The following is a 19,551-nucleotide window of genomic DNA, read 5'->3' as shown; positions in this document are numbered from 1 at the left end:
ATAGAGCACCTGACCAATTGCTGTGACTGCCAGTTCATTCCCTCCAATACCTTTTGTTTACATTCCTGTTTTTTTTTTTAAATTAGACATAAAAAAGTATAAAAAATTCCGAAATCAAAGGTATATTCAAAGAGGGGAAGTCCATAGAAACTGACAAAATCATACGTTAACAACCAACGGAACGAGTGAAAAACAACAGTCATATTCCTAATTTATATGCATTTTTTTAATAACTTGAACAATATTTCAGAAAGTTAATTTGTAGAGAACATATTATCCACTACCAGTAAACAATGTTGTACAAAACGGTTGTCGTATGTCATACATGTTTTTCGTTAATGTTATAAATTAAATCAGGCTGTTATTTTTCTCTGTTGTATTGTTTAATATTTTCTTATCGGGGCCCTTTTAATAGCTGATAATGCGGTATGGGTTTTTTTCTCATTGTTGAAGACCTGTAGTTGTACAAAACCACCCTTTAGTCTCTTGGAGAATAATTGTCTAATTTAGCAATCATACCACGCATCTCCTTATTTATTTGGAAAGATATACAGACATGAAACGGACTTTTAAACACATGCATGTTGACAAGACTCACCCGGGTAAACAAGTTTTAAAAAAAGACGTTATACTTAAAACTTTATTTATTTTGAAAATTTTTAAGAGCACATATAAATAAATACATAAACTAAAAACAATTGTATACAAAATTCAACATAGGTAAACAAAAAATTCATAAATAATGTGGTTCAATAAATAAAATACCTCGAAATACAGAAAACGAGATGGAATGACATGAAATAAAAATTAAAACAAATAAAATCAAAACAACAACTTAAGGACTTTCACACCAATTCGAGCCCTAGTAATAATATTCATACACATGTACTTTAAACCTATATAATTGGTATGTTTTCTGTAAACGAGTCGTCGAAGTTAGTGGAATATCAGAAGTAAAATGTAGGGTAGAAAAAAAAACTACATTGATAAATGGAACATGATTCCGTCACATTCGACTATCAGAAAATATATAGAACAAAATTACATCTATAAATGGAACTAGATTCCATTCTATTGTACTTATGTTGCACTTTGTGAAAAATTTGTTTTCTTCCACTCCTTCAAATAAGAAACTTGTAGATATGATTTTGAGATATGAAATATTATTTCTTTTCACTGTGTTTACAGCTTGTAGTTTCGAAAAAAGATCAAATTTTTAGTTGCCGCAACATTTATTGTTTTCAAAATTTTATTTCTGCATCCTTTATTTAGAAAACAACCTAACTGATTTTTATGAAAATGAAATTATATTTCTAATTTGTATATATTATCAGCTTTTTCAAATAAATTTTACAACTTGAAACCGCCGGGGGACTAATAGACAAAGGTATTAGTCACAGTTGAAATGTATGTTAAAGCTATCAGATAAAATCGAAATGTAACAAGTAAAAAACCACGGTGTATCCGCGGTATCCTATACCGCATACAGCTGTTAACTGGTAACCAATTTAACCGTTAAACTCCATAAGTTTTACAGGAATCCAGTAGCGACCTAATGTACACATTACAGCAACAATAACTGTCATACACGTCGCACATATCTGGGACTATTATACTATATTATGTCCCAGCTCATACCAATAAAAAAGAACTAAATTTTCGTATTTTTTTAGGACAAATTAATAAAATGGTCACTTACGTAACTGCATAAAATTACATAAAAGAAATATTGCACATTTATAAAATATCAAACTTAGTATAACATAATATACAAATAACAAGAATATTGCACATTTCCAAATTCACAAGTATGATTAAAAAAAAGGAGAATCAATAAATTCATCTATCGTTCCAGTTTAAAGTATTTTTATATAAAAGATGTCTCATAAATTTATAAGGTGACGAATATTGTTTATATTAATTGAATTAATATATACACCATGGTCTATATAATAATTTGACTCCACCTGAAACCACCCAACAATGGCACTACACTAGACGTCATTCTTCCATTTAAAACTACAATTTTAATACACTTCCACATGACTTTGAGTATGTGGTGGATAATCCGAAAATGAATTGTTATTATCGTTGATATCAGGGGCCATCATCCGGGGACCTCCACCAAGTATGGTCATATTTTCAATTGACATTAAGTGCGAGCCAGGGTGATTGGTCATAGGAATGTTTGGAGACTGTCGACCTATAAACCCAGAAGAGTTGGGCGGAATGTTAGAAAAATGAGGCCATGAATCCATCGGAGGAGTTCCGGGTGGCACTACTGGCACCTGTCCCATGTTTGGTTCTCTGTCTAATGGCTGTCCAGAACTAAACATATCACCAGACAAACGACTGTTGTCAACATCATCGAGATCGTCAAGGTCATCATCAACTAGAATGTATTATATTTTTATGCTTTTAGAACAGATTCTATACAGGTTTGATAATTGTTACGTTTTTAATTTAGGCTTTTGTGTTGGGATGGATGTTCTGTTTGTTCGTATAATAATCCAATAGTTAAAATAGATAATTATGTATTTGTCTTTCTTTAGTAAGTCAGCAATATTCAACTTTTTTATAAATATTTTAGCGGTAATACTTACTTCAAGAATAACGACAACGTTTGTAAAAGCTTATTGTTTCTGAGACGATTTTTGCTGTTTTACTTAATCTATATTGTTTGTTGACCCGAACGTTTTGTGTATTTTTTCTCATCTGTTGGACACGAACGGATTAGATGACAATTTTTTTTATAAATTTACACGTTCTTGATCAATAAGTTGATATCACACCGTTTAAAACTACCTACTTAAAATACAAAAGGAAATGAACAGATAGTTTTAATAGCATTTTTTTCAATGCTTCTGATGAGCTTTTTTGTATATTTTTTTTAACGGACTCGATTGAATCTAGTTATCCATAAAAGTTTTGTTTTTTTTTCTCGTTCCGGACACGTCCCGGATAGTTTTAATATGTCACGTGGATTTGATATGAGTTCTTCCAATATATTTTGTTGCATATATTGAAGTGTATATTGTTTATGATTATTCAAATTTCCCATTTCAAGTTATTGAACATATGAAAAGAAAACCACTTATACACATTAACAAATCATAGACCGTTCACATTTTTTTATTGACCGCTTACATACATAACACAAAATTTACGATTTGACACCATTGAGTGTATGCTAAGAATAATCTGTACACCTACAACTCGTATACATTGGAAATGTGTGTGTCCTTGAGTGCTATCTCATCGACATTTACCAATGCCCCCTCTTATTCATATTCTATTTCGGTCTTAAGTTAATATGATTAAATTCAAAACTCACTGTATGGACAATCCAATAAACCATCATCTGATCGATCATCGGCACTCTGAGAGCTATCTGGATCACCATTACGCTTAAGTTGTCGGAAATAAGGACTCCATCTTTTCCGTCCTGCGTCCTTTTTTAGACGCTTTTCTTTCGCTCGTCTGTTTTGAAACCATACTTGAACAACCCTCATATCAAGGCTAGTTTCCGAACTTAACTGTTCTCTGACATGTCTTGCTGGCTTCGGGCTTTCGTTGTATGCTCTTTTTAATGCTTCTAGTTGCTTTGCATTTATTGTTGTTCTTGGACGTTTGTTTGCAGCATCTAAATCATACTCTGGTAATAAGATAAAACATGTTGAAACTGTAGACAGAGTACAAAAAACTCATAAAAGATACCAGGCATATAATTTTGTACGTCTTACAATTTTTTCAACGCTTATGATTGCTTTTCTCGTTCCGGACAGTTGTAATATGTCACGTGATAAATGAGTTCTTCCAATATATTTTGCTGCGTATATTGAAGTGTATTTTCCTATATAATTCTTGACATTTCTCATTTCAAATTCAAGTTTCGTCAACAAAAGACTCATTAGTGACGATCGAATTAAAAAAGTTAAAGGCAAAAAGTACAAAGTTAAATAATGAATCGCTGCAAAAAGTATATCCTCTGTTTCCGGAGGTAAACAGCCATGAATTTTTCTTATATAACTCTTTTATTTTCAAATATAAAAAAGTTAACATATTGTTGTAAAATGAAACCATACATTTTATAGTACACGATTTTCTATAAAGCTGATAATGGCATATTGAGATAGCGAGTTTATACACTCTCAAAAGAAAAAAAAACTTTTTTTATAACCCGAATTCAGTAAAACCAAAGTAATGTCAATTTTTCAAATTAAAAAAAATACATTTTTTATTTGAAAACTATCTTTTAATGTCGCTGTTAATGCTTTCATCGAGTGTGCTGTATCCTCCCAGAGGGCAATGAAAATCATCATTTTTAATTCAAGTGTGTCATTTTGAGTGACAAAGTGTATCTAATTGCAGTTTGATTATGGAAATAAACACACTACCTTTCAAGGATTAAGTAATAACAGTGATCGATCACCGAGGATCGCAGGTGTCGCAAAAAGATAAAGTATCTAAACTGAGATGAAATATTCTACCTAAAGCTACCTGCAAGGTATTAAAATCAGTTTATAGAGAATTTACCGTATTTCTCAATTCCCATGGGCTAAATGGACGTCTCAGAAGGAATATTATTCAAACCATAGAGCAATTTAAGCAAGATAGATTATGGGTTTAAAATACTATAGCTAGAACAAGTTATATTTTACGACAATGTATTATAGCAGTATCGCCGAATGACGGCATCATGACATCCGGGAAATATGAAACTTATAGGGATTCTGAAACCTTAAAAAAGCACATTATTCAAAAGAAAATTGATTTAAGAGAATTTTGTAAAACCTTAAAACAACAATGCAGAATCCTGAAATTCCAGATAGATTCTTCTTTCTAAGCTTTATTGACTTTTTATTATGTTATTAAAGGAACAAAGAAGATAACAAACTGTCATTTTATTGAAACAACCACCATCACAACTGAATACAAATTAGCAAAGCTGGTTAGTAATACTAAATCTGTACTACGAATTGTTTGCTTTGTTTTATTTTTGATTTAATAAAATTAAATTTAAAAAATGAAGAATTGCTTAAAATCAGTCTTCTGGTACAAACTAAGAGATTGATTGATAAACAGCATTCTTTTAAATTTAGAATTTTCATGAGTTTTCCTCTTTAATATAAATAAATTACACTATAAATATATGCAGCTTTCTTAGATCTGCTATTCACGGAATAAAAAATGTCTGGCGTCGAATGTTGTTGCATATGAAAGAAATCATACTGCGTAATTTACAAAATTTGGGAAATTATCATAAATTACGGAACATATCTCCCTCGTACAAAGCTCTGATTCCTTGCCCATTTCGTCCTTTTTGGTTTATAAGCCCTTTATTTTTTAAATAATTTTTGGCATCGAGCATCACTGAACAGACATAAGTTGTCGAAATGCGTATCTAGTGCAGAAAAATTGGTACCGTCAATGTTATTTCATATGTAGTTTCCAAATGCATGTTCACATTAAATCTTGTAATGGTTATATTATTTATAATGCATGTAAGTCTAGGAAAATGTTCTTTTAATCTTTCTGTTTGGTTTAACAGACTTGATAAAAATTACAATTACACTGTTTTCCTTCAATCATTATTTTTTGGTGGAGGCGAACATCAAGCTGATTATCTATAGTTCGAAGAAAGACTAAAATGTTCCGTTTGTTTCTCTGCTATGGGATTTTATACAAGTTTTATCTGGGCATTGCAAACGACCACACCTTCTTGTATTGTGTATGACGAAGAAGTAGAGCCATCGATATTAGAACTAAGAACGTCATGATTTTATATCAGTTATTTGTTTCGTTGGGCTGCTGTCTCATTGGTGTATACCCAAAATCTCATTTTTGTTTTGTTTATTTGTAGTTAAAACAATTTATAAAAACTATTTTATCTTACAAATTAGTCTGTTATAAATTTAATTGTTTTTGCGTTCAAGCCACAATTTCAATTTCACACCGGAATAGACAAATATTCTATTTCAAAAGTAAGCTTTACTTAAAAGTTCAATTCGTTTACAGGATACATGGCATTGGATTTCTTTTATTAAGTTTTCCGGTACGTTGCTGGGTTTTGTTCAAACCTACCTCTAGCTTTTGCTGATTCATAATCTGTTTTACATACAAGTTTTCTATCTTCCATCAGATAGAATTCGTCTCCAGTATTCAACTGTCTACCACACATTAAACAAGCAAAGCATTCCAGATGATAAACATTATCCTGCGCTCGGCGAACCACCTCTGTTGGTGGTATGCCCTTTTCGCATCCTGCACATTTTGTTCCAAATCGCCTGAAAAATAAAGATAAAAGAATTATTTCAACGAAAAACTGAATTATTACAAATATATTGGCAACTGTTATAATGAAACGTCTTTACAACCGATATATAAATGTTTGTTTTACCTTCTTCTCAAATAAATATAAAAAAAAAGAAACTTGTACAAAATATGAAAAGGAAGATGTGGTATGAGTGCCAATGAGTCAACTCTCCATAAAAGTCACAATGTGTAAAAAGTAACAATTATAGGTCAAAGTACGGCCTTCAACATGGAGCCTTGGCTCACACCAAACAGCAAGCTATAATGGGCCCCAAAATGACTAGTGTAAAACAATTCAAACAGGAAAACCAACGGTCTAATCTATATAAAAACGAGAAACGAGAAACACTTATGAACCACATCAACAAACGACAACCAATGAACAAGCATATCATAGTTGCGTGATAAAAATTAACTGGAGTCTTTTAGTAGACATTTAATTGATTACTAGTTATACATATAACCAAAAATACTGACTTGGTACATTGTGAGAGGGTGAGATTGCTTTAACGAAGTTCACATAAATCGGTCCTGAAGGTCAACAATAAGTTTAAAATCGGTCCTGAAAGTCAACATTGGTTAAAAATCGGTCCTGAAGAACAACCATGGTTAAAAATCGGTCCTGAAGGTCATCGGTTTCATTAATAAGTTTGTTGGTCAATTTGTAGTTCATTACCGTTTTATTTTGTACTTTTATAAACGCTTTTGGTTATAAAATCTTTTTGCAAGTTTAATGACTTTCTGTCGACCTATAGAAACTGCGATGAACTGTCTGACTTTGACTGCAATCGTGTAAATAAAAATGATATATCGCACACTTAGTTGTACAATATTTATTATGGAAGCCCATTTTTACCATTAGCAGTCTGATAACTTTGATTAAATGTATTAAATCGTTTTCTCACGGAATTACAGGTTCTTGCTCTGAAAATACTATAAAAGTGTCCGTAAAATGGGACAGAATTATCCTTGTGCAAACTTTAGAAGAGGTTAATAGAATTGTAATTATATTCATGATACAGCTATATACTACATAGCATTTGAAATACTGGTGGTTTATCTGCTTTTTAAATACAGTTATTTCTGACCAAATTGACTGTATAGAAATCTCCAAAAGTTCGAACATAAAACACACTTTGCACTTCTGATAAATACAAGTTCAAATAAATAAGAAACATGAGGCCATATACAAATCCTCGCTATATCTAAATCCCATTAAAGATTATTTTCATGAAAACTATTTAACGAACTATTGTAAAAAAGATCAGTGTCCATGTCAAGTTATTATGGCTAGGTCAAAGTCAGATGTCAAAAGCCGTCATATAGGAAATCACAGGGAGCTTTGCAGGGTAAGCCAAAGAACACCGATAAGCTATTTTTTAGAATATTTTATACATACACATACTTTTGAAACCTGTGACCATTTTCAACTTATAAAAATGGATCGAAGATGTAAGTAAACAACTCGTTCCCATCAACCGTATAAAATTTACATAGTATTCCACAGTTTTATTGGGACTATGAAGTTTGTAGTCTTGAAGAATATCAAAATGTTTTTTTAGTTTGTTCATTTATGACTGCTTCATCTTTATGCGACAAATTTTTTTTCATTTCATGAGCATCTATATCCTACATTAAATCTGTTCGGTATTATGAAAGTATGAGCAAACACGTCAATTATGACACATTAGCATAACCAATCATTGATAAAACGAAAATTGTTCAAAAAGAATTTAATATGCCTGCATGCAACAATTGTCAAAAAATTATAAACATGTCCAACATTTTATGGTTAATTATCATCTGAATTGCAAGTGATTGCAGGGTTTATAATTGAGAGTGATTATTAGATTCGACTCAATCAAAACAATTTGAGACATCCTTTCGCTCCACATCATAACTTCATTTCCTATTGTTTGTTTTTCTCATTAATCATGACACATTAAGAAAAGCAAACAAAGGATAGGCTTTGATATCTAGCAAAAATATTACATGGTGGAAAAATTACATACAATATGAAATCACTATTAGCAATAGACGAGTTTCAATTTCTTCCACTTCATTTACTGTTTACGAAAATTAGTAGAATTGAAACGATACTTTTTTTTCCAGATTTTACATGTTCTTTATCACTTAGACGTTTGACGTAATGTTTTTTTTTTTTTCTTTTTCAAAAGCGTATTCTCTGGTAATTTAAAACATTACAGTGCACATGAATTATTCAGACTGCGTCAAGACGAGGCAGCTAATCATATTAACGAAGTCAATTCATTTGAGAGAAGTGTAAATGACGAATGGACGAGAGCATTACCGGCGGGAAAAACATCAACTTACTATAATTAATTAATGGAATATCTACTAAAAAGACTCCAGTTAATGTATATCACGCAACTATGATAATATTCTTATGTACTATATATCATATGAGTTTGTTATTTTTTTTTTATTTAGAAGTCTTCATGAATGATAATTTTATTTTGTTACACACAGAACCTTATACAATTATGCTGAAGACAATACTCTCTCTGTCTTTCAGCAGTCCCTATCATGACCATCTCATATCTATATTACAAATTGAGTCTCAAGTGCTCGGACTGAGTGGTTCAAAGAAAATAAGATGCAGGCAAATCCTTATAAATTTCAGGTTATTGCTGTAGGAAAAATAACCTTTGAGAAAAACCGTCTATCCAAATTCAGCAAAATATTTTATCATGTGAAGAAACCGTCAAGTTACTTGGAATTGATATTGATTACCAACTCAAATTTGATGCACATAAAAGTAAGTTGTGTATAAAGGTATCACAACAGCTGAATGTTCTCAAGAGAATTGGATCCTATTTAACCAGATTAAACAAACTTACAATTTTCCCTACTTCATTATGAGTAATTTAAATTTTGCCCTTTGGCTTGGCATTTTTGTGCAGAGAAAAAATCTAAAAAACTAGACAAAATACAAGAAAGAGCATTAGGATTCGTCTATGACGACTATTTATCACCCTGAAACTTCTTTAGAACGCAAAGGTTCCAATCCTACAAGTGAGACGCATCAAGACAATGGGACTCGAGAATTTTTTAATAATTTGGCTCCTTTATGTTTACAAAATTTGCTTCACATTAAACACACTAAATATTTTTTTATATACAGTAACATCTTAGAATACCACAAGTAAGAACTACCTAGTATGGTAAGAAACCGTTTAGCTTCTCTGCTGCTTCTTGATGGAACAGTTTACAAGACCACTTAAGAAGACAGCTTCACAAATTTTAGAAATCTTTATCAGTCCTGTAGTGGATCGGACTGATTTTTGCTCTGTCTGCACGTAATTGTGGATACATTTTTCATGCATTTTTATGCTGCATAAATAACTTGCATTGCAACTTAAAAGTTTAACTTTTAGTAATTACGAAAATTATAGCTTTACTTTATATCATTTACTGAAAATTTTTAGTTAATTTAAAAAAAAAATATCATTCTGTTTTATAATGTGTCTTTGTGCTTCATATATATGCTTTTGGTGTTTTTGGTGTTAGCTATATACACACGTTTTCTGTTTGGTATTAAATTAATAATAAAGATCCAATTTTTTTAAATCTTGTGATACGTTTATTTGGCAATCGCCAATGGCAGTCAGCAGGGTTTAAGAACAACCGTTGTTCGACCTGTTAGTCAAATGCGTTTTGTTTAAATATACTTTTTCACTTTGTTGGTCTTTTGGAAAATGTTGTTTGTGCTGTATTTAGACCCCTCTACCAAGAAATTTGTTTTGCATGCACACGTATAAAAATTGCGGTTTTTATCCAACGCAATCATAGGTTTGAACGTTGTTTTCAATTTAGACTTATATACATGTATATATATATATATAAGTACGTCTGAACCAGTGACGACTCTACAACAGATTTTATCCATCGGATCACCAGCAGTGATGGTGATACAAGGCTGAAAATACATTCTGTATATATAATTCGTCTAAACAACAGTCAAATAATGTTAGATCTGTAAATATGCGGAAGCAAATTTTTTGTTCTTCCCTGGCCAGGATTCGAACTCATGCTACTGAGATATCGTAGCACCAAATCGCCTTGCACTATGCCCGACGCGCTAGACCACTCGACCACCTAGGCTCTATATTAAGAAAGCTTATATATACAGAATGTATTTTCAGCCTTGTATCACCATCACTGCTGGTGATCCGATGGATAAAATCTGTCGTCACTGGTTCAGACGTACTTGTAATATAACTATTTCTGTGACTGCATCTTACATTAATTTGTAGGATCCTTTACAATAGATAATTCAGCTGATCTGTAACAATTCCATCTTCATGCCTTATATATCATGTACTGTGTTACGACGCTAGATAAAAACTGACGAGGAAAGGTAACACCCGGCCACCGAAAGCTTTATTATTATAGAGTCTAGGTGCATAGTGCAAGGCGATTTGGTGCCACGATATCTCAGTAGCATGAGTTCGAATCCCGGCCAGGGAAGAACAAAAAATTTGCTTCCGCATATTTACAGATCTAACATTGTTGGGCTGTTGTTTAGACGAATTATATATATATATATATATATATATATATATATATATATATATATATATGCTTGAGTAACGTGGTGCTGTTTTATTACTATTTATTTCCATGCTGCATGCCTTGTTTTATTTGTTATTGTACATATGTTTTATTTTCGGTGAAAAAGCTAATCAGAGCTTACGTTTAAATTGTTTGTCAATATGCCGAATCAAAATAAAGTTTTACCTACTTACTTACTTAAAACAATCTTCAATGATATTATACAATCAACTTTCCGTCGCATTGGGATATAAGTTCTTGGCTTGGTTAGTATTTGTCTGTTTAACCATGAAAATGCTGTATACTTCTTCCATGTTAAAACGTTTAAGACTTCAATGCCAATTATGATAATTATAGCAACAAAGCCAGTGCATCATAAATTAATTTAAAAAATATAAACTTCCACAAATTTCTATTACTGTTACACGATTTTATTGAAGCTTTATTCTACTTGTATGTCACATCATAGATTGTATATCAATTCATCTACTAAACACTGAACTTTCAATAGTATCTGCATTATTTTGAGTAGTATAATAATTGTTCAAGATATTAATGTAAAATTATTGAAATTCATTTTATTTTGCAGATATATAAGCACTCATACTATAGTTCGCACACATTCATCATTTGATATTACATCTTTCCTATATTCTTTATTGTCGGTTTTGTATATTTTATTATTCTCGTCTTACACTAAGACCATAAGTATCTTACGGTTATATGACGGGTTGATATCAAATCTTACGAGATATCAAGTTTTTGAACTCTCAGTCAATAACTGAACAATCTACTAACTTACTTAACCCTATTTTCATAAAATAATTTCAGGTTCGATCTTTACATATTAGAATTTATACATGATTTTATCGTTTATCTTCGTATTGTGTGAACGAATAACATTTCAAAAGTGTAGACTATTATTACAGAGGGTATTAGTCGTATGCAATCTATTTTGTAATATTGCAGCAGAACTTATAGTCAAAGAATGCATCGTTTCAATATGATTGGATAAAAACTTCGAGTTTTCATGTAGAATGGTCAAATCAATTGTTTATGTAGTTTGTAGTACTTAAAAGTTTAATTGCTTGTGAACTGAGGACTCATACAATTTGTTAAGGATGGTCCTGTGACAAGAAACCCGTATGTACTTGTCAATGTTTTGTTTTGCTTATAGTATGGACGCATGGTCGATTGATTGTTGTTTGCTTAAGTCCAGTGGCAAATATTTCATGCTAGTATAGAACGATTTAATGCTATCGGCCGTATATTGATACTATATTAATTTATACTTTTATGGATTGCTCTATCACTAACTCTAATCTATCTTACACCCCTTTACATTCGTAAAAAATATTGATTTTCGAACAAATAAACGGCACACACCTGTATAATGTACACGTAATATTATATAAGCGTAACATATAAATTTATACTGCAATTTATATGTGAATATAATAAAAAGGTTTTTAGATAAACCTTAAAAAATCCGGAAAATGAGATGGCTTACAAATATTCTTTTATATACATTTGTCCATCTCCAGCTGGAGTTTTTGGCTAATATCTTAATTTTCATAATTACAGGTTCTGTGGACATCGAATATACTCAAAGAATAATCCATATGAAATCCAACGTAAGAATATTTTAGCATTCTATATAACAAATTTATAATAAGGACTTAAAATTGTAAAAAAAAAATGAAGACGGAAAAAAATTATATTTGTGTTATCAAAAGTTTGTGTATTCTGTTAAATTACATGACAGATGTGATGTTTTTCAATAAACAAACAAGCATGTCAACATTTGTAAGTTATTCTAAGGAATCCATCAATCACTAAAGTAAAATCATCGTAAGACACGCGCCAACACGTCCAGCAAACACACAGCTTTGACAAATTACTTTGCTGGACATTTTATGGTTACAGTAAACGACCTAAATTTATTCCGGAAGGATAATTGACAAGCTAGACGAACTATTTCATTTAAGTAGAATTAATTACTACGCCTTTTTTGTTTCCGATGCTCTTATTATTGATCTTTTTTTTCGAGTTTCAAAGATAAATGTATATCTAGTAAATTGTCCTTAATCATCGGCTGTAAGTTTGTAGGCTGGAAATAAATATGTAAGAAGACATTATTGTGTATATTTTTTAACCATATGATTTACCTATGCCATGTTATCATTTACACATTTTGATATATACTGAGTAAACAAAGTTTAGCAACATATATTTTAATTAAAAAACTTTGAATTATTAATTGCGGAAATATAATCGAGTGTTTGTCAAGTAAAAAATGAACTATACGGTTTATTTTTTTGTTGTTACAACTCGTTTTTCACAATATATAATTCAAGTGGCCAATGACGTTGACATATACCATACTTCCTCAATGCTTGAAATACTGAAAAACGTCCTTTAAAGCCTAACTTAAAGACAAATAGAAATTAAATGCGAACACTTACAAAAAAAAAGACTAACGAAGAGACAAGTGTGAAAATCATGTTAAAATGTTGTTAATTTTTTGTTATTTTCAATCCTAAATAGTCACGAACTTGTTCATATAACATTACGTATCAGCAGTGTGTCTAGGTATATATTTTATCAAATTATTCTGTTCAGATCATGTAAGCCTATCAACAAACGAATATAAGGCTGGTTTCATGTAATTTGCGACAAAGCATGGTTTACACTGATGTGTCATAATGGGACGAATCTTGTTAGTTAATTTTTGAATCGCTGTGGATTCACTCAAATTGACAACGATGTAATTGTTAGAATGGGATGAATCTTGTTAGTTAATTACCGAATCGCTGTGGATTCACTCATATTGACAACGATGTTATTGTTAGAATGTATAGAAATTGACGCTGAAACTAATTACAAAATATATCAAATAGTATACAATCTACAGCTTTCATCATGTACATGAACGTTATAATTTTTATTATTGTCCCAACACTTTACAGTTCTCTTTCCCGTCACTGTGTTTTTGCTTTCCCACTGATTTAAAGACAAGCACTATTTTTTTATACGAAAAAGGGGGGGGGGGGATAAAATGGCCAGTCAAATCGACAACCTGCCGAGGAAAAGGAAAAGAAAACAAAATGTCATCTTAAAATTGTGTAAGAGTTCCGGAGACATCATGACGACAAAATGTATCATATTTCTTATTCCAAATGTTAAATGTTTCTAGCTGGAAACAAAAATGAATTGTGAAAAGAAAAGAAACCACACCGGAACACACACAAATAAACATATAAATGAACTTGAACTTTATTTGTAAAACAGCAAAGTCTCTGATGTTTATGAACCCCCTTGCTAACGTCAATAATGAAAATTAAAAAGTGTATAGCAGCGTCCCGGATGATTGGGAAACCCCATGCTTACGTCAATATAAATAAAACGTACTGTTGACATCCACTTTTCCAAGAAGATCCGGGAATGACCCTCTTGTAACAAATACACCTTAAGGTCTTCTACACTTGACGTAGTCTTGAATGATCAAATAGAAGCCGTATTAATAATTTTAAAGTTCTTTCTAAATCCTAATAAAGCCTTTAATTTACATTATTCACATCTGATGATTACGGACCTTTGTTTAAACTTTAACGAAACAAAAGATTCAATGATCACGAGATTAAAATACTGAAAGCAATTTTTGTAGATGTTCTGTCTGTTTTAACAGATCAACTTGATTAAATCAGACCAGCTGATACCCATTTTATCCACTATATCGTTTAATAAATTGAGTGTTTTCGTGCACTATATTAACAAGAAATATTTTTTTCGAAATGCTCATATGGTCTATTAAATTTCGGAAAGTTGGATTTTTGTGTAAAAGTTGGACAACACTTCATATTTGAATATTTTGACACTCGCATTATAGCGTTTATTTCTGCATCTTTAAAAGAAAAGTAAATTGTAGTAGGTTGTAATATTTTCGTATTTTACAGTGAGATTGTCGGGCAATGTACGTCAGTATTTGTTATATGTCTTCACCAGATATAATTCATAATTTGTTGACTTTATATAGATTTTGCTATCATTTTTAAGTCTTTTTTGGTCATATAGCTCTTCAACGGTTTCGATTCTTATGCATCATTGGCTCATCTCAATTGGAAAAGATAATAACCGAAAACTGCAAAATTTCCTTAAAATCATCAATTCAGGGACAATAACCTAAAAATCAGATACCCGATTCGGCTGATAATTTCAGGGCAGGTAGACCTTGACCTAATGAATACTTTAACTTCTTGTCTGATTTGCTCTAAATGCTTTAGTTTTTGAGATATGTCAAAAACTGCATTTCACCCTATGTTCTATTTTTAGCCATGGCGGCCATGTTTTCTGAGGAAACAGAAAATAAAACACAAACTTTATTCTAGATAACCTAAGAATCATTTTGGTTTAATTTGGTTCAGTAGTTTCAGAGGAGAAGATTTTTTAAAGTTAAAAAACATGATAAACTAATTGTGTAAAATTGTCCTTAAAGGGCAATAACTCCTTAAGGGGTCAATTGGCAATTTTGGTCATATAAACTTATTTGTAGATCTTACTTTGCTGAACAGTTTTGCTGTTCTTTATTTATAATAATATTCAAGATAATAACCAAAAACTGCAAAATTTCCTTATAATTATCAATTTTATATTTATACTACCAATGGGTTGTTAGATTCATCTGAAAATTTCAGGGCTGATAGAACTTGACCTTATGAACATTTTTACCCCATGTCAGATTTGCTCTTAATGCTTTAGTCTTTAAAATATAACAAAAAAACTGCATTTTACCCCTATGTTCTATTTTAAGCCATGACGGCCATGTTTTTTGACGAAACAGAAAATAAAACACAAACTTTATTCTAGATACCCTAAGGATCATTCAGCTTAAGTTTGGTTGGAATTTGTTCAGTAGTTTCAGAGAAGAAGATGTTTGAAATAGTTTACACCGGACGGACGACGCCGTCCGACACCGGACGACGACGGACGCCAAGTGATGGCAAAAGCTCACCGTTCCGAATTCGGAACGGTGAGCTAAAATTGATATTGTTTGAGAGTTATATGATGGTCTGGATGGTGGTCCTCCATTTCTGTATTCTTTAATTTTCAAGCCATCTCTCTCTGTTCTTTATTTCATTTGCCCATTATTCTCTTTTCTTTATATTTCAGCTACCCATTAGTCTCTATTCTTTATTTTTTGGGCCTATTTTTCTCTATTCTTTGTTTTTATTGGGCCTTTATTCTGCACTTTTTCACATTATTCTTAAGTTTTTAAACCCAAACCAGACCCTCCTATATTCAAAGTTTACCTAGTTTCAGAAGTTAAACGGTTTGCAATGATGGAAATCAACAGAAAGTTTTTGTGATTTGATTATTTCCCATTCATTTCATAGAAAATGTACCCTTTGGGACTTCTTCTTATGTCACTTCGTGTCTTTTGACAGCATTTTGTAAATATATTGAATAATAAAACTCGAAAACAATAAAGACCAAATGTAATTTTTACTTGGAACAGGTAAACTAAACAAAGAGCAATAAATCTGCAGCACTTTTGAAATTGGACGAAACTGAAAGGTATTGCCGAAACAAAATCCACGAGCAGAGATAATTTAATGGCGATCCTTTTGAAGAAAAGGATTTTTTGGTCATTTTAAAATTCCCTTTGTATGCAAATTTGAGACAACGTATGATAAATGAAGCTTTAATTATTATTTTGATTTATATTCTGATACAGTGTATTGAGATATTTCATATTTTTATTCAGTAATGAGAAATTTGCTACTTGATGTGCCCAAAACTGCTACATATTTTATTAAGGAGAAGCAGTATTTTATTTCCCTAGCTTTTTAATTTGCAAAGCAATTTACTAACTAATTGGTGAAGATAAGCAGTATATATCATATTTTAAAAGTCTTTTTATAAATCTTTTTAGATTGGTGCATATTTGCATATTTGTAGATTGTTGTATTTGCCTTGATTGTTATTTGTGAATCTTAATACATGTTTGTGCGTGTTGAGACCATAATAAAAAATCAACCTTAAATCTTGCATAATACAAAAAATACGTTTAAGGTAATCGAGAATTTAATTTCGATCTAAGATTAGGCGAATAGCTACGAACTGAAGGAAACACCTGATTTTTAATCTGCCAGAATCCGATTTTCCTAATAGGGAGAATTAGCATCACATAGTGTTATGTGATTGTAGAAAGTTGGTCAGTTTGTAAGCTAAGATAAAAAGAATTATACAAACTGAATCAATAAGACGCTTTGTAATATGACAGACGTTACCTGTCTTTAAAGGTTATTAAGGATGTATGACATGTGTAAAATATTCATCTGGTATTAGCAGACATGCAAAGATAAGTGAAAATAGTCTTTTTTCTTTCATGCCAGTAAGAAGTTACGATTTTATTTCGTTTCAGCATGCGTTTTTTTTCTCTCATAGAAATTAGAGATTTCCTGATTACCTTAAACAAAAGAAGCTTTTGACAATATTTATTGAATAATACCACAACGTTCTTTCCAAGGAGTTATTGTAGATTACCTGCAAAAATATAAATATAAGAAGATGTGGCATGATAGCCCATGAGACAAATATCCACCAGAGTCTAAATGACGTGGCTGAAGCAGCTATAAGTCGCCGTACGGCCTTCAACGACGAGCAAAACATATACAGTGGCCAGCTACAAAAAGCACAGACAAAATGTGAAAGAATTCAAATGAGAAAAACCAACAGTTAATGAAAAACAAATATGACAGACAGCAACCAACGACAACCACTGAGTTACATGCTCCTGACTTTGGACAGGCACATACAGAGTTTGGCGGGTGTAAAAATGTATGTTTGTGTAACCCATCATTTACTCTTATAAATAATAAAATTGAATTTAATTGTTCATGCTAGTTCATTGCTAGTTTTTGGAGCCATAATCAGATTTGTTTTTCTTTTCGCGGAAATGTATTTTTTTTCCAGTGCATTCAAATTAATGCAAAACTTGATAAGACAAGATTTAAAATCAATTTTCAGTTTCGCTTCAAATTTTCATCTACTTAAGAGTTTTTTTTTTAACAAAAAAGCAATATGCATGCACTGATATGATCCAAAAAGACCGAATATTTGTATAAGACCTTGAAAATACAAAAGAAGCACGGCTAAAAGAACCGTATACATTGTTGTCAATATAATGGAATTCTATTCGAATGTCATACAAGTGAGAGGTTTAGCCAGCTATAAAACCAGGTTTAATCCACCATTTTCTACATAAGGAAATGCATGTACCAAGTCAGGAATATGATAGTTGTTTTCCATTCGTTTGATATGTCTGAGCTTTTGATTTTGCCATATGATAAAGGACATTCTGTTTTGACTTTTCTTTTGAGTTCGGTATTTTTGTTATTTTACATTTTTTTCAAGAAGATTCGAATTATTTCTGGGAATTAACCAAACGGTGCCATGCTTTATAGTTTTTGAGTGCAACTAATATCTGAAGCTTTATAGAAGAGCATATTTTCGCGTTCACTATATTTAAACTGGTCTTATGTCAGAATATCATGCTTAAGGGTATTAAGCTATAAGAAGATTAAGGTATGCCAGGGACAATTTTATCGAACCTTTCTTATAAGGTATAAAAACAGAGAATTTTATTGATGTCAATGTTGGGTTACATTATATAAGTCTCTCATATTATTTGAAAAGTACATATTTCGAGTGTATACAATTAACGCGTCTTATACATCGTGTCTGCATGGAAGTATACTTTTATGAAAAATTAACCGATCCGAACTGAGTCCTGGGAAATCTGATAAGATCCGAATTCTTAAATGTAAACAGGGAAAAAAAGACACAAAACATAGGGAAAAAAGAAAAAGTGTTTTCCTTCTCTTGAAGTAACCGACATATACGGTATTGATAGTGGAAACGTTGCGAATGTGATCAATTATTCAGAACCCATATCTCCTCAGGGACCTGCCTATCGTTACATTGGCTTAATGTATATTTCATGACCAGCTAACCTTCACGTAAGAAAATGATCCAGTTCATTGCAAAATCTTCATACGTATATATACATGGGTTGGAAATAAGGTAGTGCATTTTCTGTTAAAACCCATATATTTGTTTGATATAGATAAAACAATATCAAATCTCCGTAGTCGATTTGGACTTTGGGATGATACTATATCTACACTCTGTATAACGTTATTAAAATCAGCAGACTTCATAATAAAATAACCGTCTTTTCTTATGTAAAACAGATGTTATGCAATCTTTTCTATAATACAAAGTCTTTTTAAATCCTTTTAAGGTTTTCTTTATATGAAACTAAAAATTGCTTATTCGGCGGGACTGATATAGTTTCGAGGTAAATTCGAACGTAATTATTTACAATGACTGGTCAAATGGCGGTATCAAATCATTTGGAAGGGAGAGATTGATTGTTTGTTGCTTAACGTCCAGTGGCAAATATTTCATCCATGTTCCGGGCGATAATCGGGAGAGAAATTAAGGTCAATTGGATAATAATTCGTAAATATGCAATTCTTGTATATATATTGTAATCTAGAGAACTCCGAGTCCACGAAAAAGTCAAAACACGAAAATGTTTTAAAAACTTGCATTGTATAAAAACTTAATGAAGGATGATATATATAAAAAAGAATA

At 31.4% G+C, this 19,551-nt stretch overlaps 1 protein-coding gene across 1 annotated transcript in view; it reads right to left on the bottom strand.

Annotated features, from left to right (window-relative positions):
• Nucleotides 1-632: 632 nt before the first annotated feature.
• The window catches only part of LOC127729818 (LIM/homeobox protein Lhx3-like), a 30,626-nt gene continuing 11,707 nt past the window's right edge, over nucleotides 633-19,551 (bottom strand). The window contains exons 3-5 of the mRNA XM_052237735.1: nucleotides 6,085-6,287; nucleotides 3,335-3,655; nucleotides 633-2,392 (exon numbers count right to left, since the gene is read on the bottom strand). Coding sequence (XP_052093695.1) covers nucleotides 2,028-2,392; nucleotides 3,335-3,655; nucleotides 6,085-6,287 — 889 coding nt within the window. The 3' untranslated portion in view covers nucleotides 633-2,027. The remainder of the gene's footprint in view (nucleotides 2,393-3,334; nucleotides 3,656-6,084; nucleotides 6,288-19,551) is intronic.

Source organism: Mytilus californianus, unplaced genomic scaffold (genome assembly GCF_021869535.1).
Source record: "Mytilus californianus isolate M0D057914Y unplaced genomic scaffold, xbMytCali1.0.p SCAF_2, whole genome shotgun sequence".
NCBI classification, from domain to species: Eukaryota; Metazoa; Mollusca; class Bivalvia; order Mytilida; family Mytilidae; genus Mytilus; species Mytilus californianus.
This window is presented reverse-complemented; position numbering and strand designations above follow the sequence as displayed.